The 25271-nt window shown below is 47.5% G+C and overlaps 2 protein-coding genes across 2 annotated transcripts in view; one reads left to right on the forward strand and one right to left on the reverse strand.

Moving 5' to 3' along the window:
- LOC119955141 (metalloproteinase inhibitor 3) overlaps positions 1–13090 on the reverse strand; it is a 60674-nt gene extending 47584 nt beyond the window's left edge. The window contains exon 1 of the mRNA XM_038781058.1: positions 12782–13090. Coding sequence (XP_038636986.1) covers positions 12782–12911 — 130 coding nt within the window. The 5' untranslated portion in view covers positions 12912–13090. The remainder of the gene's footprint in view (positions 1–12781) is intronic.
- LOC119955139 (synapsin-3-like) overlaps positions 1–25271 on the forward strand; it is a 475326-nt gene that overhangs the window by 346074 nt on the left and 103981 nt on the right.

The following is a 25271-nucleotide window of genomic DNA, read 5'->3' on the forward strand; positions in this document are numbered from 1 at the left end:
CAATGTTTTGTTTTTTGAGGGATCCAATTAGTGGATCAGAGTTGGAGAGAAGCATTTATTCCCATTTTCATAAACAATACTTTTTAACCTGTGACAGAGTTCCTACATCTGACTGGGAAGTTACAAACAGTTTTGTGGGCAAAACATTACCCTCAGCAGCATTTCTCTTCCATAACAAAAACATTCTGCAGTGATAGAGCTGTTATCCTGTTGATGAAGCAGTCTATCATTGAAATAAGAAGCTGGATTCAGTAAAGTAAGCTCAGGGTGATGGACAATGGTCTTCTGAAACCCTAAACTAAAATAACAGATTTATGCAGCTCTGCTTTTCCTCGTTTAATTCCTGCCTCTCGTCAAGTGGCTCTGATTTTGATTTTCTTTGATCTCTGATCTCTGGTTTCTTTTTGCTTGATCCCAGTCTTCATGTTCATTATTCAGTCCTTATTCGTTTCACGATCTGACCTTTCTCAGGTTAGCTGAGGCGATCTGGTTCCCCAGGTTGTTGGCCAGGCGAGATGGCCATTTAAAGCTACTACCTTGCATCCACCTGGCATTTTTTTAAACCAACTCTACTTTCTCACTCTCTCCTATATTGCATACCCCAATCTTAAAACAAAACAGAATTCTCCCAAAAAACCTGTAAGGGCACAATTCTCCCAAAAGAGTACAAAGTCCCCTAGCAAGCACGTTTGGCAGCTGGTTTCCCGGCTCTCCCTGGCTATTCAACATGACTCGGGTTGAATAAGGGGCCTGAGCAGGGAACGAGTGGCTGAGTCCGCACATGGCCCCATTTTGTACCTGAGAAGCTCCACTCACTGGAACTCCCCATTGTAGTTCATTCATATAAATTGTAAATAGTTGAAGCCCCAACGCTGAACCGTGTGGCACTCCGGGAGCATCGTGCATTGAATGGTGCCTGGCGGAAACCCCGGGCTGGATTCTCCGCGGCCCCCGCCGAAAGCGTGTTTGGTGCGGGGGCAGACAGTCGATGTTTACGATGGTATCGGGCCAGGCACCACTCCGGCGATTCTCCGGGCCCCAAATATCCACCTGTCCGCTGGGGGGGGCTATTGACAAAGGCCTGCCAAGCGATACTCCGATCCTGGCCGGCCAATATCCCGACGGCGTGGTTCTAACCACCTATGGCTGGTCGGGACTCTCGCGCAGCGGCTGCAGACTCAGTCCGGTGGGGGGGGGATTAACGATACAGCGCAGTACAGGCCCTTCGGCCCTCGATTCAACATCAGGCTGGCCTTATGGGCGACCGGGGCAGCGATCGGGCCGGTCCGATACAGCGCCGCGCAGCCGATCGGGGGGGCTTGGTTCTTGGTGGTGGTCTGCTGTCCGAATCTGCCATGGCGCTCGCCGCGGCCGCTGGAGGCCACCGCCATGTGCAGACTCGGAACTGGAAGTGCAGGGGCTGTATCTGCAGCCAAAACTGCGTGAAGCACTCCGGGTCCCTGTGAGACCCCTTCAAGGTCAGTGAATACTCTTTATTTTTTGCAGGAAACTGGGGCGAAATTCCCCCCTACCCGGCAGGGCGCAGGGTCCCGGCGTAGCGGAGAGGCACCAACCACTCTGGCGTCGGGCCTCCCCAAAGGTGCGGACTTCTCCGCACCTTAAGGGGCTAGGCCCGCGCCGGAGTGGCTCCCGCTCCGCCGACTGCCTTTGGTGCCACGGCGCCCGGTGTCGGGGCTGGCCGACAGGCCTTCACCGGTCGGCGTGAGTCCACACATGCGGCGGTGGTGAAGTCAGCAGCCGCTGACGCTCCGGCGATTCCCGCCCCCGCCGATTCCCGGGTGACCGGAGAATTCCGGCCACGCCGGGGGCGGGGTTTACGCCGGCCCCGGGCGATTCCCCGCGGGGGGTCGGAGAATTCCGCCCCTGGGGAGTGAACCGCCAGTGAGTTTACACCATTTTTGGAGAATCTAGCACCCCCCCCCCCCCCCCTCCCCCCCCCCTCCCGTTTAGGGCTCTCTCCCTATTCCCCTGACATGGCGGGATTTGAACAATGTGAAAAACAGCTGGATAATTGCCAACATTATTTTGAACAATTTGGGCGGAATTCTCCGACCCCCCAGAGGGTCGGGGAATCGCCCGGGGCCGGCGTAAATCCCGCCCCCGCCGAGGCCGGAATTCTGCGCCACCCGGGAATCGGCAGGAGCGGGAATCACGCCCCGCCAAACGGCAGACCCCCGCGGTGATTCTCCGGCCCGCGATGGGCCGAAGTCCCGCTGCTGTCAGGCCTGCTCCTGCTGTCGTGGTTTAAACCACCTCTGTGCCGGCGGGAGCAGGCAGCGCAAGCGGGCCCCCGGGGTCCTGGGGGGGGCGCGGGGCGATCTGACCATGGGGGGTGCCCCCACAGTGGCCTGGCCCACAATCGGGACCCACCGATCGGCGGTGGGCCAGTGCCGTGGTACACTCTTTTTCTTCCGCCGCCGCCACGGCCTCCACCATGGCGGAGGCGGAAGAGACTCCCCCTACCGCGCATGCGCCGGTGGTGACGTCAGCGGCCGCTGACACTCCGACGCATGCGCGGACTCACGCCGACCAGCGAAGGCCTTTCGGCCAGCCCCGACGGCGGGGGGGGCGTGAGCCACTCCGGCGTGGGCCTAGCAACTCCGCACCTTTGGGGAGGCTCGACGCTGGAGTGGTTGGCGCCACTCCGCTACGCTGGGACCCCCCCACCCCACCAGGTAGGGGAGAATTTTGCCCATGATATTGATCATTCTAACACTTTGGGAGTTCCTTTGCCTCTGGCAATGGTGAAATAAAAGGATTTAACACCATAAACACTGAAAAACTACTTTAAAAACCTTTATTAACATTGTCATGTGGCCTGCAAGCCATGAACCCCAGTGAAGCCAATTAGGTTGCTTGGCAATACCAAAGGAGAAGAAATCTGAGTTAGACATTGGTTTCTCAGCTTAATGTAGCATTTGATTCATTCTCCAGCCCCTTTCATTGAACCACAGAGATTTCACTTGTTGTTTTATTCAGAACATTTAGAACTTTTATTATTTTTGCCTTGGAAAGAAGAGATTTCATTGCTAACATTTGATGTGAAACACAAGTAGAATAATAATTTGGAGCTGGAATATTTATGTAACACAAGAGAGCAGGTTATGCACCGTAACAGAGAGGGCAAGACACAAAGACAAACTATGTTCCGCGGCAGTAATGTGTTCCCCAACAGTAACGTACGATATTCAGACCATGTCAAATTATAAGAGTGCAGCTTGAATTGGTGCACTTTGGAATACGCTCGATATCTGCTGTTCCATATGATAGATTTTCATATATGATATATATATGGGGCTGGATTCTCCTTCGGCGGGAACCTACATTTCGCCGGCAGCGCACTCACACCCACGGTGTAGGGGTGCCCACAATGGGCTGCCGGGGCGGAGAATCCCGCTGCCAGTGAGGGAGTGGCGCACCGCAAAATGGGTGAGACGGGACAGAGAATCCCGCCCCATGGTGTTAGAACAAAGAACAAAGAAAATTACAGCACAGGAACAGGCCCTTCGGCCCTCCCAGCCTGCGCCGATCCAGATCCTTTATCTAAACCTGTCGCCTATTGTCCAGGGTCTACTTCTCTCTGTTCCCCACCCGTTCATATATCTGTCCAGATACATCTTAAATGATGCTATCGTGCCCGCCTCTACCACCTCCGCTGGTAAAGCATTCCAGGCACCCACCACCCTCTGCGTAAAAAACTTTCCACACACATCTCCCTTAAACTTTCCCCCTCTCACCTTGAAATCGTGACATCTTGTAACTGACACCCCCACTCTTGGGAAAAGCTTGTTGCTATCCACCCTGTCCATATCTCTCATAATTTTGTAAACCTCAATCAGGTCCCCCCTCAACCTCCGTCTTTCCAACGAAAAACAATCCTAATCTACTCAACCTTTCTTCAGAGCTAGCACCCTCCATACCAGGCAACATCCTGGTGAACCTCCTCTGCACCCTCTCTAAAGCATCCACATCTTTCTGGTAATGTGGTGACCAGAACTGCACGCAGTATTCCAAAGTGTTTTCAGATTTATTTCCAGGAAGTTATCAGCTTTTTAAATAATACAACAGAGTATGAATTGTAATGTATGATAAATGAGAAACATACAAAGATAGTGTTGTGCACTTACCCCTGTTGTAACAACCATAGATTTCTAAATCCCGTACACTAATGAGAATAAACACGGAAAGTGTTCAGTCAGAACCTGCTGAATTTGCTTTCCAGTGCAGAGAACAGTCAAATATATAGGGCGAGATTCTCCCAAAACGGGAGAAATCGTAAGGCTGGCGTCAAACCCGGGCGGGTTTGACGCCAGCGCGCCCCTTCCCGACCGGGAACCGATTCTGGTCCCCGGTCGGGGCTAGCAGCCCGACGCCGTAAGCTCCGGCAAGCGGGCTTAACGAAATTCGTTAAGCCCGCTTGCCGGAGTTAGCGCCGGCTGACGCGTCATATGACGTCAGCCGCGCATGCGCGGATTGGAAGACTCCAACCCGCGCATGCGCGGATGACGTCATCGCGTATTTGCGCGAAACCCGCGCATGCGCGGGCCGGGATTCCCCTCAGCCGCGCCGCGAATGGATACTGCGGGGCGGAGGAAGGAGAAATAGTGCGCGGGCATCGGGCCCGCTGCCCGCGATCGGTGCCCACCGATCGCGGGCCCATGGCACCCTTGGCACGGCCGTGGTACTGCCGTGCCAATCGGTGCCATGGTTATAAAAAGCGAGTTGTTCCCGCCGTTTTTACGAACGGCCAGACCAGGTGTGTTTGCCGTTCGTAAAAACAGCGTAAAGGGCTGGGACTTCGGCCCATCTATCAGCTGTGAATCGCTGCCGGCCGTAAAAAAACGGCGGCAGCGATTCGTGTCGGGAGTTGGGCGGGGGGGGGGGGGGGGGGGGGGGGGAGAATAGCGGGAGGGCGGGAAAAATGTCGGGAAGGCCCTCCCGCTATTCTCCGACCCGTCGTGGGGGGCGGAGAATCGCGCCCATACTTTCACAACACCAAAAATTCAGTTGTTTTGACAGTGGTGAATGTTGATACCACTCTTGGTCATTGTATAGATGCTCTGAACAGTTATGTAACAGGTAAAGCAGACTATTTACTGACTCACTATACCTTGTCCTGCCTGCCAACCTGTCTGTCTTTACGGAGTTCAGCATATCTGCTCCACATTCTCCACCACCACAAACTGTTTTCCCACAAACCCCGCCACATAATCCATTGTCAGGTAAGTTCGTGGGGAGTTTAGGAGCCTGACCTATTCTTTTGCTGACAAGAGTTATTCAGAATAGTTTTAGTTTCCTGGGGCCGGGATATGGGGCATTAGTGACTCTAACATCAGCAGGCATGACTGGGGGACGTGCATGAGAAATCCTCTCACATTTTCCCATAACTGCAGCATAATCTGCTTTCAAACAGCTTTCGCTTTTCTCAGTTTTTATTCATCATTCATGAGCTGTTTGTCATGAAAGGTTTTAATGTAAAAAGTTAGGTGGTAGCAGATTGATAATGGCCGGAATTCTCTGGCCGTTGTGACTAACTGTTCCTGCCGGCAGGGTGCTCCCATCACAGGATTGCCCGCGGTGTGGGGTGGTTTAAAGGATAAATTCCATTGACAAGCGACGGAAGGATAGAATCCCGGGCAAGCGAATGGCACGTTGCCATGAAACGTGAGGCTGGGGCAGCAGAGAATCCCACCCATTGATTTAACAAACATCATAAACAACTCAGCAAAAATACCCGTTAATGTGTTAACCCTTTTGGTAACAGAAGCTTACATTCCATTGTGAAAAGGGGCCCTTCGTATGTCTGGATCAATTTGCTTGTTCCGCCTGAGCACAGACTGTACAGAACAATTTGAGAAAGACATAACTATCCAATATGTGTCATTTTCTTCTGCTATTTGGAACTAATTGCCTCTGCATCTATCTGAAGTCTTCTAAAAACTGGAGCAGCATAATAGAGCACCAAGATATGACATTGAGGATTATCAAAACTCCCTCAAGTCCGTCAAGTTCACTCAGAGCTTAGCATCAGCTATCCAGCTGCAGCTGGTTAGGTGGGCACCAGGGGCCAGGTGGGCACCGGGGGCCAGGTGGGCACCAGGGACCAGGTGGGCACCAGGGACCAGGTGGGCACCAGAGGCCAGGTGGGCACCGGGGGCCAGGTGGGCACCAGGGACCAGGTGGGCACCAGGGACCAGGTGGGCACCAGGGACCAGGTGGGCACCGGGGGCCAGGTGGGCACTAGGGGCCAGGTGGGCACCAGAGGCCAGGTGAGCACCAGAGGCCAGGTGGGCACCAGGGGCCAGGTGGGCACCGGGGGCCAGGTGGACACTAGGGGCCAGGTGGGCACCAGGGACCAGGTGGGCTCCAGGGGCCCAGCACTTCCCAGTGACGAGACGGAATCTCGGTGGTTACAGCGAGAGAATCTGTATACAAGATAATCCCACTCCACTTCTGCCATTGAGAAGAAAGTATTGAGCCTTTGCTGTACCACTCTCTGCTGTGGCTAAGAGGAGGATTTGCCTTGTGGACACGGCATTGCAGTGCTGGTACTGATCTACTGCATATAGCAGGTTAGAAATAGAGAAGGGAAAAAACCCTTAAAGTAATGTCCTTGCAAAAATACCCAAATAACGAGAAAGAAATTGTTCCTGTTTTGAGATGGAAAAGGGCAAGAAGAATTGTCATTCATCACAATGACTTTATCACCAGTTGAAATACAATGTGCGGTAATCTTTCTAAGAAGGTTTTACATTACTGAAGATCCCTCAATGTGGTACCTTCCTTGTCAACAGGAGAGAAAATATTTTCTCTGATCAATAGCAGACAAAAAAATTCTAATTCTAATTTGGGTGAATGGGGTGTAGGGTGGGGTGGGAAATAACACCTTCTAACACCTCACATTAAAAGACTCGGCCCATTTCCATTTCTCAGCTCGATCTGGGGAAGAATGGCACAAGAAGCAGAGAGCGGAGGGCTGACGTTGCTTCGAAACCAAAGGACCAATCACCAGTATGATAGGGGAGAGGTGGGTGCCAGGCTGATTGTCTTGCTGGGAGAGGAAGGTCAAGGTTTCCTCGTTGGTTCAGGGGAAGCACACTGGGGCACAGAAAACCTTAAGAAAATGTAAAAAGTGATCAGCGATGTGCAGGTGTTCAGAAGCCAAGAGTTAAAATGGTGTCCTGGCGCTAATAATATCATCAGACTGGAGTTTGCACATTCTCCCCGTGTCTGCGTGGGTTTCGCCCCCACAACCCAAAAATGTGCAGGGTAGGTGGATTGGCCATGCTAAATTGCCCCTTAATTGGAAAAAATAATTGGGTAATCTAAATTAAAAAAAAAAAATAAAATAATATCATCAGACCGTGACATTCTCATTTAAATTTGGCTCCTACTCTTCCAGATTAAGTTAAGATGTTGGGGGTCAGGAAGGGAGCATTAATCCCCCTTCCACATTGCCTGCATATTTTATCAATGGACACACAGGATCCGAGTGTGTTGTGTGATATTTTCATATCACTTCCAGACACACGAGACCCACCCATTCATGTCACTGTCCATGTAAATGACCTGACCTCTGGAACCTTGGAGATGCACATTTTCAAGTGATTCATTCATTTACATTTATAACTTACATTTATATAAATAATAAGAACAGCTTGCATTTATATAAAGCCTTCAGTATAGAAAGAAAATCTCAAGGAGTTTCACAGAAATCTGGGTTCCTGAATTTTATTTCATTCATTCTATGGTTATCACTGGGAAAGTTGGCTTTGATGTCCATCTCAAGTCACCCTGAGTGGGTGGAGATCAGCCTTCTTCTGAAACCACACTCATGCCTATGGTAATGGTATTCCCACAATAACACTAAGTGGGCAGTTCTAGGATTTTGACCTAGTGGCAATGAAGGAATAGTGATGTACGGACAAATGAAGGCAGGTAAATGACTTGAAGGCGATGGATCTGTGCCTGCACTGCTCGAGAGAAAATCACAGACTTGAGATGTGTTGCTGATGGTGTTTGGCGGGTTGCTGTGGTGTATTCTGTAGATGGGGGACACGGCAGCCATGGTGTGACTGTCAGTGGAGGGGGGGTGGATATTGAAGCTAAAAATGTGAGGAGGGACTGTTAATAGGAATAGTATAACACACAAAGGTCCATGATTCTATCTGAGCCACAAAGTAAAACCATCAGAGAATTTCTCATCATAAGACCATAAGATATAGGAGCAGAATTTGGCCACTCGGCCCATCGAGTCTGCTCCGCCAATCAATCATGGCTGATATTTCCTCATCCCCATTCTCCTGCCTTCTCCCCATAACCCCTGATCCCCTTATTAGTCAAGAACCTATCTATCTCTGTCTTAAAGACACTCAGTGATTTAGCCTCCACAGAGACTAGGTCAATAAATTTGTCTTTTGCAATTCTAAATGAATGATGGGAATAACCTTCTTGTGCTTTGCTCCATCCTATAGCTGTACATTTTCATCTGCTCAGTGCTGTAAATTCAGCTGGTAATAGAGAAGGGAAATGGAATGTTGGCTTTCATTTCAAAGGGAATGGAGTATAAAAATAGGGAACTCCTGCTAAAACTATACAAGACACGAGTTAGACCACAGCTGGAACACTGAGAACAGCTTTGGTTCCCTTCTCTCAGGAAAGAGATACCGACATTGAAGGTTCACTGGGTTAATCCCAGATATAGAGGGATTTTCTTATGAGGAAAGGGTGAGTAGGTTGGGCCTGTGCTCATTGGAGTTTAGAAGAATGAGAGGCGACCTTATTGAGACATATCGGATTCTCAGGGGGTTTGACAAGGTCGATGCTGAGAGGCTGTTTCCTCTTGTGGGAGAGTCTAGGACCAGAGGGCAGAATCTCAGAGTGAGGGATTGGCCATTTAAGATAGAATGAGGAAGAATGCCTTCTCTCAATACAGGAGGGAGATAGAGAACCTAGTGGAGTGGTGCAACAACAACAATCTCTCCCTCAATGCCAGCAAAATTAAAGAGCTGGTCATTGACTTTAGGAAGCAAAGTACTGTACACACCCCTGTCAGCATTAATGGAGCCGAGATAGAGATGGTTAGCAGTTTCAAATTCCTAGGGGTACACATCACCAAAAATCTGTCCTGGTCCACTCACGTCGACGCTACCACCAAGAAAGCACAACAGCGCCTATACTTCCTCAGGAAACTAAGGAAATTCAGCATGTCCACATTAACCCTTACCAACTTTTATAGATGCACCATAGAAAGCATCCTATCTGGCTGCATCACAGCCTGGTATGGCAACTGCTCGGCCCAGGACCGCAAGAAACTTCAGAGTCGTGAACACAGCCCAGTCCATCACACGAACCTGCCTCCCATCCATTTACACCATCTACACCTCCCACTGCCTGGGGAAAGCGGGCAGCATAATCAAAGACCCCTCCCACCCGGCTTACTCACTCTTCCAACATCTTCCATCGGGCAGGAGATACAGAAGTCTGAGAACACGCACGAATAGACTCAAAAACAGCTTCTTCCCCACTGTCACCAGACTCCTAAACGACCCACTTATGGACTGACCTCATTAACACTACATCCTGTATGCTTCACCCGGTGTTATGTAGTTACATAGAACAGTACAGCACAGAACAGGCCCTTCAGCCCTCGATGTTGTGCCGAGCAATGATCACCCAACTCAAACCCACGTATCCACCCTATACCCGTAACCCAACAACCCCCACCTTAACCTTACTTTTTAGGACGGGCAATTTAGCATGGCCAATCCACCTAACCTGCACATCTTTGGACTGTGGGAGGAAACCGGAGCACCCGGAGGAAACCCACGCACACAGGGGGAGGACGTGCAGACTCTGCACCGACAGTGACCCAGCCGGGAATCGAACCTGGGACCCTGGAGCTGTGAAGCATTTATGCTAACCACCATGCTACCGTGCTGCCCACGGCATCCTCCGCACCTTCAGGGGCTAGGCCCGCCCCGGAGTTGTTTGCGCCCCGCCGGTCGGCGGGAAAGGAGTTTGGCGCCACACCAACCGGCGGCAAAGGCCTCCGCCGGCCGGTGCGAGTTGGCGCATGCGCGGGAACGCCAGCGTCTGCTGCCGTCATCCTCACGCATGCGCAGAGGGCTTCATTTCCACACCGGCAATGGCGGACTGCTACAGCTGCCGGTGCAGAACAATAAAGTGCCCCCACGGCACAGGCCCGCCGGCGGATCGGTGGGCCCCGTTCGCGGGCCAGGCCACCGTGAGGGCACCTCCCGGGGCCACATCCCCCCGCGCCCCCCCCCCCCCCCCCCGACAACCCCGGAGGCCGCCCACGCCGCCAGGTCCTGCTGGTAAGGGACCTACTCCAATTTATGCCAGCAGTCTGGCAAAAAAGGGGCGAGACTTCAACCCATTGCGGACCGGAGAATTCGGGCAGCCCCGGGGCCCATTGAGTCGCGCCAGTCCCACGCCGGGCAGATTTTTGGGGGGCCGGAGAATTTGGAGGATGGCGGGGGCGAGATTCACGCCGACCCCCGCGATTCTCCAACCCGGCGGGGGGTCAGAGAATCCCGGCCCCCAATGTTTTGCAGCAGTTATTGGGATATTTACACATGGAGTCACGGTGAAGAGGAATGTGTGCAGGTTTCCGTTTAGTTCCCATTCTCAGATTTTGTCTTTGGCATGACAGCTTCTTCCCCACAGACAGAAAGAGAGACCAAAAATCCACAATAGAAGTCTGGGCTGCTCTAAGGTCCAGAATTAATGGCAACTGTGAGCAGCTCTTTCTGAGATTTATCAGTTCTGTAACAAGAGGAATCCAAACAGGATGAGAAAGAAGATACTGCAATTTAATATTTTAAAAATATTTGATTTCCTTGATCATTGGACCAGAAAGAAAAATTTGAATTCATTCAGTGAATTTATTCAGTGCTTTACCATATCCTCAGAACCAGTGACACACATCGAAGGTGGAATCACTTTGTAAACTCAAATACCTATCAGTTTGCAAACAGCAAGGTCTTAGAAACTGCAAATGAGATGAATTGTCAGTTAATACTGTTCAAGGAAGGGATGCTGATCAGATATCAAGAGAATTCCCTGCAGTTCTTCAAATAGAACCAAAGATCTGTAACATCTGCCTCATCACCAACAGACAGACTAACCAATCATCTTGCTGCATTTCAAACAACAAAGAGGAGATTTGGCGATCTGAACTTTCTTATATTATTTCATTGTCAGATCACTTTTGTGTTTTGAAAGTTAAGTAGCTCTTAACCTTGCGGCTGGTTCTTCTGAACTTCAAGAACATGCAAACTGTTTGTTCTTTCGACTGAATCTAAATTTCAATGCCCATCTCAATTCCCATTGTAAGTCTTACGAGGAAAGGTTGAGGGTGCTAGGCCTTTTCTCATTAGAATGGAGAAGGATGAGGGGTGACCGGATAGAGGTTTATAAGATGATCAGGGGAATAGATAGAGTAGACAGTCAGAGACTTTTTCCCCGTGTGGAACAAACCATTACAAGGGGACATAAATTCAAGGGGAATAGTGGAAGATATAGGGGGGATATCAGAGGTAGGTTCTTTACTCAGAGAGTAGTGGGGCATGGAATGCACTGCCTGTGGAAGTAGTTGAGTCAGAAACATTAGGGACTTTCAAGCGGCTATTGGATAGGTACATGGATTACGGTAGAATGATGGGGTGTAGATTAATTTGTTCTTAATCTAGGACAAAAGTTTGGCATAACTTCGTGGGCTGAAGGGCCTGTTCTGTGCTGTATTTTTCTATGTTCTATGTTCTATCTCATCCTCTCTCTGCCCTTGAACAGTCTTCTGATATTTACTAAATTTGGGTTTGGATCCTCCTGTTATTGATTCAAATATCTGAGCCTTTCCTCAAACCCAATTAAAATGTCTCCAGTGAATATTAGATAGTTGGATTGCTAACCTGACAGGAGAGTGGTAATGAAGGGTTTGAGAAAAATACCAATTTTAAATGTTTTAAACTGCTACAGCATGTCTCACAATGCTGCCTCTGACTGGTTAATTCTTTACTATATTACATTTGCTTGCTCCAAAGCTTTTAATTCTACACAGAACAGAAAAGAGGTTTGCAATTACATTGTCGACATGAAGCCATTGAGCCAATTAGAGAAATTACGTGTATGTTGAGCATAATTGTTGCAGAACATTCCGCTCTAGAGAGTTCCAATGTGCAAATGAGGAATACCTTTAACTCTTAAACCATGTTAAAGAGAAGTTTTCTCTGTTTGGTATCTATCAAACAACTGTAGAGTGACTGAGGATTTAAACAAAAGTATTAACTTTGAATGTTCCATATTAAGCTGACACGCAAAATCTCTCAACACATTATCAGGTAAGGAAAAGTAAAGTTAACCTTTTTTGCTTTAAGTGTAACATCAGCCTATTCAGGGACCACTGTACGTTTCACCATGGTACACTCAGATCTCCCTGGGATTAAATGGTTAACATTCTATAACAGTTACAATTCCTCTTCAAGGCTGGGTATGAAACAGGAAACAGCAAGATAGGTAAAACATAATAACAAAAAAGAGAAAAGTAATAAAGGACAAAAGTTAAGTTGGCCTGGACGACAGAAAGCTATTATGGGATGCTAGCTATTCTGAGGTGATGGTTTTAAAAAATCATCTCTCTCGTTAGAATTAGATTTTGCTAAAATCACCCTCAGTGTAATTGCTCTCCACTCCAACACTCACCGTCATAGCCCCGCAATAAATAAGAGATGCTCCTTACCTATGTCAGAGTTACAGAAAGCGTCCTGTGGGTGGTTTGGCATGCAAGTACAGGCCTCCGATACCTCACTCAGCTGCATACTGCTCAAAGCCAGCAGCAGGCTGACAGCTGCTGTGGTAGAAAACACCATTCTCTCAGAAAAGCTCTTTTCACTGAGAATGAGATGCTTTGATGAATGGAGAGTTTGAGGAACCAAAAAGAAATAAGGAAAACTCTTTATACTATTTTGTTGCTTCTGGGAATATTTTAGAGATGTCAGTTCTGTCTCCTCTTTCCCTCTCTCTCTCCTCTGCTGAATGAGAGAATATAACTACCTACCATAACAGTTCTGCCTACCCCCTCGATGTAGCAGCCAATTAACAAGTAGCAGATGGCTGTGATGTCAAAAATGGAGAAGGAATTTATAATGATCCAGAATAAACAACTGCCTTGTTGGGAAGGAAGGAGGAAAAGAAAAGTTTATCCAGTTTGAATGAAAGGGAAAGATCTGTAGGAGCCAGGTCAAGAGCCAGAGAAGAATGTATTAAATGTAAAAATAATGGTAAATGAATAAAACAGAAAAACTCTGGTATTGAAAGCAGCCCGAACATTTTTATCCCATCTATCACACCAAGCCGCCCACATCGCCCCCCCCCCCCCCCCCCCAATTCTCATTAGTTCAGAGAATTGTGATTAACCTGTGGAATTTGGGACATCACTGTGTACGTGACAAGAGGAAGAGGAGTGAGAGGGTGGGAAAGTAGATGGGAGCATTCATTCTTCCTTAACTCTGTGTCGCCCAGCAAGTTAACAATGATCAAAAAGAATGAGACTCAATATTTGCGAATGAGGAGTGGATAATGATTAATCCTGTAGAGACATCTCAGAAAGCAAAGTGTGAGAGTGCGTTAAGTGTAACTTTCTTAGCCTGTCTTGTGGGGAAGTAGAGCGAGATGAAGGTGGTTAATACATTTCAATAGGCTGTTTCCCATCGCTGTGTCCACAGTCTGCAGACACTGTCCATGCCCCATGTGACAAAGTTCCCTCAGCCCAGTTTTCTCCACAGTTGATTGAATGTAATAAACCAACACCCAGCACTAACAAACTGCAAACAAACTAACTGCAATATCACAGAAATTATCAATGCTGATGTGATGGAATGTTGCCCACTTTACACTCGATTATTGTGTTCCCACATTCAGTTTTGCAAATGTGTAATTTTTCAAACATATGCATGTTATAATGGAAGTATTATATTTATACAATACTTTTATTCTACTTTCTTTGCTAGTTGTTTGCCAGGGTATTGCTCAGGGGGCGTCCAGGCTAGATGATTGTTTGAAGCAGGTTTAACAGGAGGGGCTAGTTGGACTGGGGACCCAGAGGCAACTCATATATTCTGCCCGGATTTGTAAGTTTCCATTACGAGCTGACATCTGCATTTGTAACGGAAAGGCTGATTTTTCACTGTCTGTACAGAGCTGGTGTTTCACTGTCTGTACAGAGCTGGTATTTCACTGTCTGTACAGAGCTGGTATTTCACTGTCTGTACAGAGCTGGTGTTTCACTGTCTGTACAGAGCTGGTATTTCACTGTCTGTACAGAGCTGGTATTTCACTGTCTGTACAGAGCTGGTATTTCACTGTCTGTACAGAGCTGGTGTTTCACTGTCTGTACAGAGCTGGGGTGGGATTCTCTGACCTCGCGCTGGGTCGGAGAATCGGCGGGACGGGGAGGGGGGGGGGGACGCAAATCGCGAATCAGTGTCTGTCCAGTCCCTTCTCCCGGGTCAGTCCGGATAAACGACAAAACGTGCAGCAGGATTTCCTCGGACCGAAGGTGACCCTCACCAGGGAAATTGTTCTATAAAATGCCAGGATTCTCTCCTGCGCCTTCACTATTTTCTCAAGGATATCTCGCAGTTCATCAAAGGGAGCCCCAAAAACCTGTACCAGGGAGTCGTGATCATCATTCACAATGGCAGCCACCTTCCCGACACTGCCGGGGGTAGGGTCACTGACCAGCAAAATGCCATTGCCATCTGGACCTCACATCAACCACCACCAACCAACTCAATCAAACTCAAATTGATGTAATTGGTTCCTGATCACTAAACTCCAGCCAAATGTCCTCAAAATAAGTAATTATGGGATACGCATTGGGATAAAAGGACAAGATCGCGAAAACACAGCCGCTCCCGAGCTGACATCATGTGACCGCCCCCTCCCCGGGAAAGGGTGAAAAGGAGATTTACCAGGATGCTGCCTGGTTTGCAGGATAGGTCTTATGAGGAAAGGTTGAGGGAGCTAGGGCTTTTCTCTTTGGAGCGGAGGAGGATGAGAGGCGACTTAATAGAGGTTTATAAGATGATGAGGGGGATAGATAGAGTGGACGTTCAGAGACTATTTCCTCGGGTGGATGTAGCTGTTACAAGGGGGCATAACTAAGATTCAGGGTGGGAGATATAGGAGGGATATCCGAGGTAGGGTCTTTACTCAGAGTGGTTGGGATGTGGAATGGACTGCCTGCTGTGATAGTGGGAGTCGGACACTTTAGGAACTTTCAAGCGGTTATTGGATAGGTACATGGAGCACACCAGAATGACAGGGAGTGGGATAGCTTGATCTTGGTTTCGGACAATGCTCGGCACAACATCAAGGGCCAAAGGGCCTGTTCTGTGCTTTACTGTTCTATGTTCTATGTTCTATGTTGACAGACTTTATCCATTCAATGTCCAACATTTCTGCTCTTGTCCCTTCTCCTCACACCATCCCCCATCGAGAAAGATGATCGTGTTCCCTTCACCTCACCTTTTACCCCACTGGTCTCCACATTCAACAAACCATTCTCTCTTATTTCTTCCACCCATAACCCCCATAACCCCGCCATAACCCCATAATCCCGCCATAACCCCATAACGCCACCATAACCCCATAACTCCGCCATAACCTCATAACCCCCATAACCCCATAACCCCCGTAACCCCATAGCCCCACCAATACTCCATATACCCTGCCATAACCCCATAACTCCGCCATAACCCCATAACCCCGCTATAACCCCATAACGCCGCCATAACCCCATAACCCCGCCATAACCCCATAACGCCGCCATAACCCATAACTCCGCCATAATCTCATAACCCCCATAACCCCATAACCCCCCGTAACCCCATAACCCCGCCATAACCCCATAACTCCGCCATAACCCCATAACCCCCCATAACCCATTAACCCCGCCATAACCCCCCATAACCCCATAACCCCGCCATAACCCCATAACCCCGCCATAACCCATAACCCCGCCATAACCCATAACCCCCCCATAACCCCGCAACCCCGCTATAACCCCATAACCCCCCATAACCCCATCACCCCGCCATAACCCCCCATAACCCCGCCATAACCCATAACCCCGCCATAACCCCATAACCCCGCCATAACCCCATAACCCCCCATAACCCCGCAAACCCCCTATAACCCCATACCCCCCATAACCCCATCACCCCGCCATAACCCCGCCATAACCCCGTCATAACCCATAACCCCCGCCATAACCCCATAACCCCGCCATAACCCCATACCCCGCCATAACCTCAAAACCCCACCATAACCTCATGACCCCACCATAACCCCATAACCCCACCATAACCTCATAACCCCGCCATAATCTCATAGCCCCCCATAACCCCGCCATAACCCCATAACCCTATAACCCCGCCATAAGCCCCCCATAACCCCGCCAATACCCCATATACCCCGCCATAACCCCATAACCCCATAACCCCCCCATAACCCGCCATAACCCCATAACCCTGCCATAACCCCATAACCCCCCCCATCACCCCGCCATAACCTCATAACCCCACCATAACCCCATAACCCCCCATAACCCCATAACCCCCCATAACCCCGCCATAACCCCATAACCCCCCCATAACCCCATACCCTGCCATAACCCCATAACCCCGCCATAACCCCATAACCCCCCCATAACCCCATAACCCCGCCATAACCCCATAACCCCCCTATAACCCCATAACCCCACCATAACCCCATATCCCCGCCATAACCCCATAACCCCCGCCATAACCTCATAACCCCACCATAACATCATGACCCTACCATAACCTCATAACCCCGCCATAACCCCATAACCCCACCATAACCTCATGACCCACCATAACCCCATAACTCTGCCATAACCCCATAACCCTGCCATAACCCCGCCATAACCTCATAACCTCACCATAACCTCATGACCCCACCGTAACCCCCCATAACCTCATGACCACACTATAACCCCCCATAACCAAGCCATTACCCCCATAAACCCAGCCATAACCCCATAACCCCCCCATAACCCCATAACCCCCATCACCCCGCCATAACCTCATAACCCCCCCATAACCCCGCCATAACCCCATAACCCCACCATAACCCCATAACCCCGCCATAACCCTATAACCCCCATCACCCCGCCATAACCTCATAACCCCACCATAACCCCATAACACAGCCATAACCCATAACCCAGCCATAACCCCACCATAACCTCATAACCCCACCATAACCTCATGACCCCACCATAACCTCATAACCCCGTCATAACCTCATAACCCCGTCATAACCTCATAACCCCGCCATAACCCCGCCATAACCTCATAACCCCACCATAACCTCATGACTCCACCATAACCCCATAACCCCCCCATAACCTCATAACCCCCCCATAACCCCATAATCCCCTAATAACCCCGCCATATCCATAACCCCGCCATAACCCCATAACCCACCATAACTACCCATCACCCCGCCATAACATCATAACCCCCATAACCCGCCATAACCCCATAACCCCACCATAACCCCATAACCCCGCCAATAACCCCATAACCCCGCCATAACCCCATAACCCCCCCCATAACCTCATAACCCCCCCATAACCCCATAACCCCGCCATAACCTCATAACCCCGCCATAAACCCACCAAGCACATCTCCCACTCTTCTCTCCTCCCAGCATTCTGAAGGAACCATTTCCTCCCAGAAACCCCAGACCACTCTTTAGTTACCCAGTACCCCTCTCCCCTACCCATCTCCCCTACTCCTCTCACATACCCGTCACCCCTCTCGCCTACCCCTCGTCCCTCTCCCCTACCCCTCTCCCCTGCCTCTCGCCCCTCTCCCCTACCTCTTGCCCCCTCTCCCCTACCCTTCGCCCTCTCCTCTACCTCTGTCCCCTACACCGCACCCCACCCCTCTCCTTCGACTGCAAGTGCGGGTGATACAATGTCTGATTTTTTAACCTCCTTCATTTGCACAATTGTTGCTCATTTGCTAAGTGTGCTTTACACTTAATTGCTCTGTTTTATAACCTTGCTCTGGAGTCGCCAGGTATCTTTATGATACCACCACGAGGTTCAAGTTCAAGTGCTGATCAATAATTCAATACACCAGTTAGTAAGGTTCAAATCAAAACACATTTATTATATACACAGTCAATCGCTACTCATGCATAGAATACTACAGAACTAGACTATTTCTACCACTAAAGGCCATACTTAGCTTTGGAAAAGGAACCCACTGGGTCAGGGAACAATGGCGTCTCGTTCGATCCTGAGACTGCAGGCTTCCAGCTGGTATGGACTAAGGGTTAGGAGCGTCTATCTCGTAGCGTGCGTTGACTGGACACTTACTTGTTGGTGTAGCTGCTAGGCAGGTCTCTGTCAAGGTTTGTTTCGAGCTGCTGGGAGACCTGCCAAGAAGACCGAGTTGAACTTGGGGACTCTAATTTATAGTCCCCACGGGCTTCGTGCCCTTTTGGGCGGACCCTGTACCTGGATCCAATTGATTGGACCACGTTCCAATCGATTGGTTTGATTCCCCAATACTGTGGGCTGTTCCCTGATCGCTGGCCGTTCCTAAGTGTCCGTTGGCTTCTTTTGTGTTGGCTCCTGCTGGCGCCGAGGAGTCTGGCTTTGCCTCGAGTAGCTTAACTGTTGCTATTGTTCCCGGGGAGTCGCTCATCAATATGCAGATGGTCCTCATTTTCAGTGCTGTCTGCTTTCCTGCGAGTCTTAATATACAGGAAGCTTGGCATTCTGCTTGCTTCCCTGTCCCTGCGTTCTTAGCGAATCTCCATTTAAAGTCAGGTGTGGCCAAACCAGGCAGCTACACCATCCAGAGTCCTGGTCCTGGAAACTTTAGAGAGTCGTGAACACAGCAAAGCTCAGTCCGTCACACAAACCCGCCTCCCATCCATTGACTCTTTCTACATCATCCCTCTGCTGGGAAAGTGGGCAGTGTAATCAATGAGTCTTCCCACCCTGGTTATTCTCTCTTCCAACTTCTCTATCAGCAAGAGACACAAAAGTCTGAGAACATGAACGAACATATTCAAAAACAGCTTCTTCCCTGCTGTTACCAGTCTCCTAAACCACCCTCTTATGGACTAATCTGATATCTCCATCTTCTCCGCTGAGTAGCACTACACTCTGTATGCTTAACCCAATGCCTGTGCTATAGAGTCATCGATGTTTACAGCATGGAAACAGGCCCTTCGGCCCAGCTTGTCCATGCAGCCCAGTTTCTATCACTAAGCTAGCCCCCACTTGCCCATATTTGGCCCATATCCCTCAATACCCACCCTGCCCGTGTAACTGTCTAAATGCTTTTTAAAAGACAAAATTGTACCCGCCTCTACCACTGCCTCTGGCAGCTCGTTCCAGACACTCACCACCCTCTGTGTGAAAGAATTACCCCTCTGGACCCTTTGTATCTCTCCCCCTCTCTCCCCACCCTCACCTTAAACCTATGCCCCCTAGTTCTAGACTCCCCTACCTTTGTGAAACGATGCTGACTTATGTATTCACATTGTGTATTTATGTTCGCCCTATGGTTTTTTCATGTGTTATGGACCTGGGTTTAGAGAACTCCAAAGTGTATCATGGAGTTCACCTAACCCACAACTTTTAATAGATTGTGGTCTGGGGAGCACACGGCCCACTCTACAGGTGTGGTACAGCAGAAATGGAAAAGTATTTATTCAAGCAAAACAACGTTTATTCTATGAACTCAGTTAATCTTTTTAACACATACAGTAGACATCTTAGCAACCATCAATTCAGTACAATCCCCAAAGACTACAACACTCTAACTAATCCTTAATGTGGTTAGGCCACATTTGGAATACTGCGTGCAGTTCTGGTCTCCACATTACCAGAAGGATGTGGTTGCTTTAGAGAGGGTGCAGAGGAGGTTCACCAGGATGTTGTCTGGTTTGGAGGGTGCTAGCTATGAAGAAAGATTGAGTAGATTAGGATTGTTTTCATTGGAAAGACGGAGGTTGAGGGGAGACCTGATTGAGGTCTACAAAATTATGAGAGGTATGGACAGGGTGGATAGCAACAAGCTTTTCCCAAGAGTGGGCGTGTCAATTACAAGGGGTCACGATTTCAAGGTGAGAGGGGGAAAGTTTAAGGGAGATGTGCGTGGAAAGTTTTTTAAGCAGAGGGTGGGGGTGCCTGGAATGCTTTGCCAGCAGAGGTGGTAGAGGCGGGCACGATAGCATCATTTAAGATGCATCTGGACAGGTATATGAATGGGCGGGGAACAGAGGGAAGTAAATCCTTGGAAAATAGGCGACAGATTTAGATAAAGGATCTGGATCGGCACAGGCTTGGAGGGCCGAAGGGCCTGTTCCTGTGCTGTAATTTTCTTTGCTCTTTGTTCTTCTTTGTTTTTAAACTTTCCTTTTAATATCCAGAAGACAAAAACCCTTTTTACAGAAGCACATCAGGTTTAAATTCTCTACTGAGAGTAGTTCTCACTCTGAATTCACCAAATGATCCAGAGATAGTCTTTAGATGGCAGAGAGATCAAAATTGCACCTTCTTTGGCTGGCTGCAGCTCCAACACTAAAATTGGAACTAAAAAACACTGCAAGCTTTTCCTCAAAGCAAAATTTAAAAGCAGAGCCAGAGCTCAGCTCCACCCACACTCTGACATCAATGCAGCCAGTTGAGCAGACAAACATTTCTTAAAGTGACATTCACTACAGCTATTTTTAATAAACACCCATTTCTTAAAGGTACTCTCACATGACACCTCCCCCCAAGAAAGAAAACCCATCAACTTCAAGATGGTTTCATTTTTCACCTTTTCACTTTCCTTTAAGAAATATGGACAATGAATGTACGCTTTTTTAACAAAACAAAACAAAAAACATTTAATAGCAACATAGACCATTTTTGTTCTTCTTCCTCCAACTGGAACCCTTCTCGATTGACAGTCTCTTTGAACAAGAAGGTCTCTGCACGATCCGTCCACTTCTCTAAGCCTCGGCATTTCTCTTTAAAGTCAGATACTGTAGTTCAATCTGATCACAGTGTCCCTTGTAATTCTCCAACACAGGAGCATTGGTTATCACAGTTTTCAGGCAGTCAAATGCCTGTTGAAAACTCCGCTGTCCCACTGAAATTTTCGACGTTTCTTCAGCAAGTCCATTAGTGGAGCAACCACACTACTAAAATTTTGCACAAATGTTCGATCAAATCCACTCATGCCAAGAAATCGCATTATTTCCCTTCGTGTCGAGGGTATTGGAAACTCCGCAATAACATCCCGTGAGACCATTCGCCCTGTCCGATTGTTTGGCCAAGGAAAGTGACTTGGGCCTTTCCAAATTCACTTTTGGCTAGGTTTATCACCAAACCCGCCTCCTGAAGTCGATCGAATAACTCCATCCGATGTTTCAAACGTTCTGTCCATGTCTGGCTAAAAATTACCAGATTGTCGATGTATACTGCACAATTGGGTAATCCTTAAACAACTTTCTTAGTTAACCATTGAAATGTGGCTGGGGTGTTTTTCATGCCAAGTGGCATAAATTTGAATTGGTAAATTCCATCTGGAGTCACAAAAGCTGAAATCTCCTTCGCCCTTTCGGATAAAGGTACCTGCCAGTAACCTTTAAATAAATCCAGTTTGGAAATAAAAGCTGATTGCCCCACTTTCTCAATGCAATCCTCCAAACGTGGGATAGGGTAAGAGTCCGTTCTTGTAATTGCATTAACCTTTCTATAGTCCACACACAACTGTTGGGTACCGTCTGGTTTAGGTACCATTATGATGGGTGAACTCCATTGGCTGCAACCAACTTCAATTATGCTATTTTTTAAGCATACGCTCAATCTCTTTGTTAACCTGTGCTAATTTTAAAAGGTTAAATCTATATGGATGTTGTTTAATTGGAACTGCATTTCCCACATCTACATCATGTATAGCCATTTTAGTACTTCCCAATTTATCGCCACAAACCTGCCAATGTGATATCAATAACTCTTTCAGGTCAGTCCGTTTTTCCTCTGGAAGGTAACTCAACAATTTATCCCAATTTTTAAGAACATGCTCGTTTTCCAATTTAATTTGAGGTATGTCAAATTCACAGTCATCTGGATTTGGTTCATCGCTTTGAGTTAGAACATAGAAGAACATAGAACATAGAACACTACAGCACAGTACGGGCCCTTCGGCCCTCGATGTTGCGCCGACCTGTGAAACCATCTGAAGCCTATCTGACCTACACTATTCCATTTTCATCCACATGTCTATCCAGTGACCACTTAAATGCCGTTAAAGTTGGCGAGTCTACTACTATTGCAGGCAGGGCGTTCCACACCCCTACTACTCTCTGAGTAAAGAACCTACCTCTGACATCTGTCCTGTATCTACCACCCCTCAATTTAAAGCTATGTCCCCTCGTGTTGGTCATCACCATCCGAGGAAAAAGACTCTCACTGTCCACCCTATCTAACCCTCTGACTATCTTATATGTCTCTATTAAGTTAGAATCATTAAAACCTCCTCCTTTTGCTCTCCTTCCCTTTCAAAGTACCTTTTAGGCATATGTACATGACACACGCGGTGAGTTTTCCTTCGATCCGGCGTTCTTACCGCATAATTCACCTCACTTAATTTCCTTTCAATCTGATAAGGTCCACAAAACCTTGCCTTTAAAGGTTCACCTACCACTGGTAACAACACTAAAACTTTATCCCCACAGGCAAAACTACGAACTTTGGATTTCTTGTCCGCTACCCGTTTCATCACATGTTGTGCACCTTTTAAATGCTGTCTAGCCAATTCACCTGCTCTATTTAATCGTTCCCTAAAATTGACAAGTAATCCAATAATGTAAGTTCCGACTGCTCACTCATCAATTTTTCCTTAATCAATTTAAGTGGTCCTCTTACCTCATGACCAAAAATTAGTTCAAAAGGACTGAATTTGGTTGACTCATTAGGTCCATCCCTAATTACAAACAATACGAATGGAATTCCTTTATCCCAATCCTCTGGATAATCTTGACAATAAGCCCTCAACATTGTCTTTAATGTCTGATGCCACCTTTCTCTCGCTCCCTGCGATTCTATATGGTACACAGTTGATTTAATTTGTTTTATTCCTCAGCTATCCATAACTTCTTTGAATAACTTTGAGGTAAAATTTGATCCTTGCTCCGATTATATTTCTGAGGGTAGTCCATATCGAGTAAAGAATTTAAGTAACTCCTCCTCAGTCGTTTTATCTGTAATATTGCGTACTGGAATGGCCTCTGGAAACCTAGTAGACACATCCATTATAGTCAAAAGATATTCATTCCCACTTTCTGTTTTAGGAAGCAGTCCCAAGCAATCAATTAGGACACTTGTAAAAGGTTCCTCAAATGCTGGAATGGGTATTAAGATTTCTCTATCACTTGACATGTGTGACATGATCAACAAAATGTAACTACATCTGTATGTAGTCCAGGCCAATAAAAATGTTTCTGGATTTTAGCTTGAGTTTTCCTTATTCCCAAATGACCTCCCACTGGTACCTCACGTGCAACTCAGAACACCTTTTTTCTATACCCTACCGGCAATATCACTTGATGAACTTCTGCCCACTTTTCATCTGCCTGCATATGTAAAGGTCTCCATTTTCAGATCAAGACATCACTTTTACGGTAATAACACTCTGGTTTACACTCAGATTCCTCTTCCGTGTATGCTTTCTGATATATCCGTTTTATTTCTACATCTTTCTGTTGCAACTCTGCCAACTTTCCTGAACTAAAAATATCCGCATCATCCTCCACCTTTTTTTGTTCTTTTCCAACCACCTGATCAAAAATTGTTTCTGATAATTGCACTTCAACTTCATCTTCACTCTTTGATTTCTCCTCTTGTCTTAACCTGTGACTTTGTGACATTGTTACTACACAATCCGGAAAAATCCCAGGATATTCATCCTTCAACACTTCAGTTGTCTGATTTTCCATTGGCTTATCAACCACAGTAGGCATCACTCCCACCTGCGACCCAGCTATATCATTACCCAAGGTAAACTGTATTCCTGGGCAAGACAGTTTCTCTATTACTCCTACTACCACTTCACCACTCTTCACTGGACTTTCCAACCTTACCTTATATAATGGAACACTACTCTTCTCACCCTGAATTCCACATATTTTCTGGCAATATTCCTCCCAAACTACATAACTCCTCATCTCTTCCCATCAAAGATTGACCAGCTCCCGTATCTCTTAAAATTGTGACTTCTTTACCTGCTCCTCCTGATACACATGAGTAAACTTTACCCACACAAGTAAATTCTTTAAACAGATCTGGCCCTTCTTATCAATCACCTCTTGATCAGGCTGTACAATCTTTTGCACCTCCATTGCTTCACTTGGGCTTTCCTTTATAACTTTAACAAACCCCACTGTCTTGTCCTGTTTTACCACATCAGCCTTCCCAGTGCTTTTCTTCAACCACCAACACTTGTGACTATACATGGCCTAGTTTATTACAGTGAAAACATTTAAAACTTTTCATGTCTCTTCCACCCTCCTGGATTTCCTTTTCAATCTGAGGTACACTCTCCTTATTATCTCCCATCAGATCACCTTTACCTTTACCACTTGAGTATTTCTCATGTCTCCAGTTTCTATCCCTCACCGGCTGAAACTGATGTTGGAAACCAAACTTAGATTTATGAACTAATTCATAATCATCTGCCGTTTCTGCTGTTAATTTCGCAGTTTTAACCCTCTGCTCTTCCACATGAGTTCTCACTACATCAGGAATTTAATTTTTATACTCCTCCAAAAGTATAATTTCTCTGAGAGCTTCACACGTTTGATCTCTTTTCAAAACCTATCAAAATTACTCTGTTTGATCCTTTCAAACTCCATGTATGTTTGACTAAATTAATTCCTTAAATTTCTAAACCTTTGTCTGTAGGCTTCAGAAACTAGTTCATAAGCACCTAAGATGGATTTTTTCACCTCCTCATATGTCTCCAATACCTCCTCTGATAGTGATGCAAACACTTCGCTAGCTCTACCTACCAACTTTGTTTGAATTAGTAATACCCACATCTCCTGTGGCTGTTTCATTTGTTTAGCTAACTTCTCAAATTAAATGAAAACGATTTCTACCTCCTTCTCATCAAACCTTGGCAATA

This window comes from Scyliorhinus canicula, chromosome 20 (genome assembly GCF_902713615.1).
Source record: "Scyliorhinus canicula chromosome 20, sScyCan1.1, whole genome shotgun sequence".
NCBI lineage: Eukaryota > Metazoa > Chordata > Chondrichthyes > Carcharhiniformes > Scyliorhinidae > Scyliorhinus > Scyliorhinus canicula.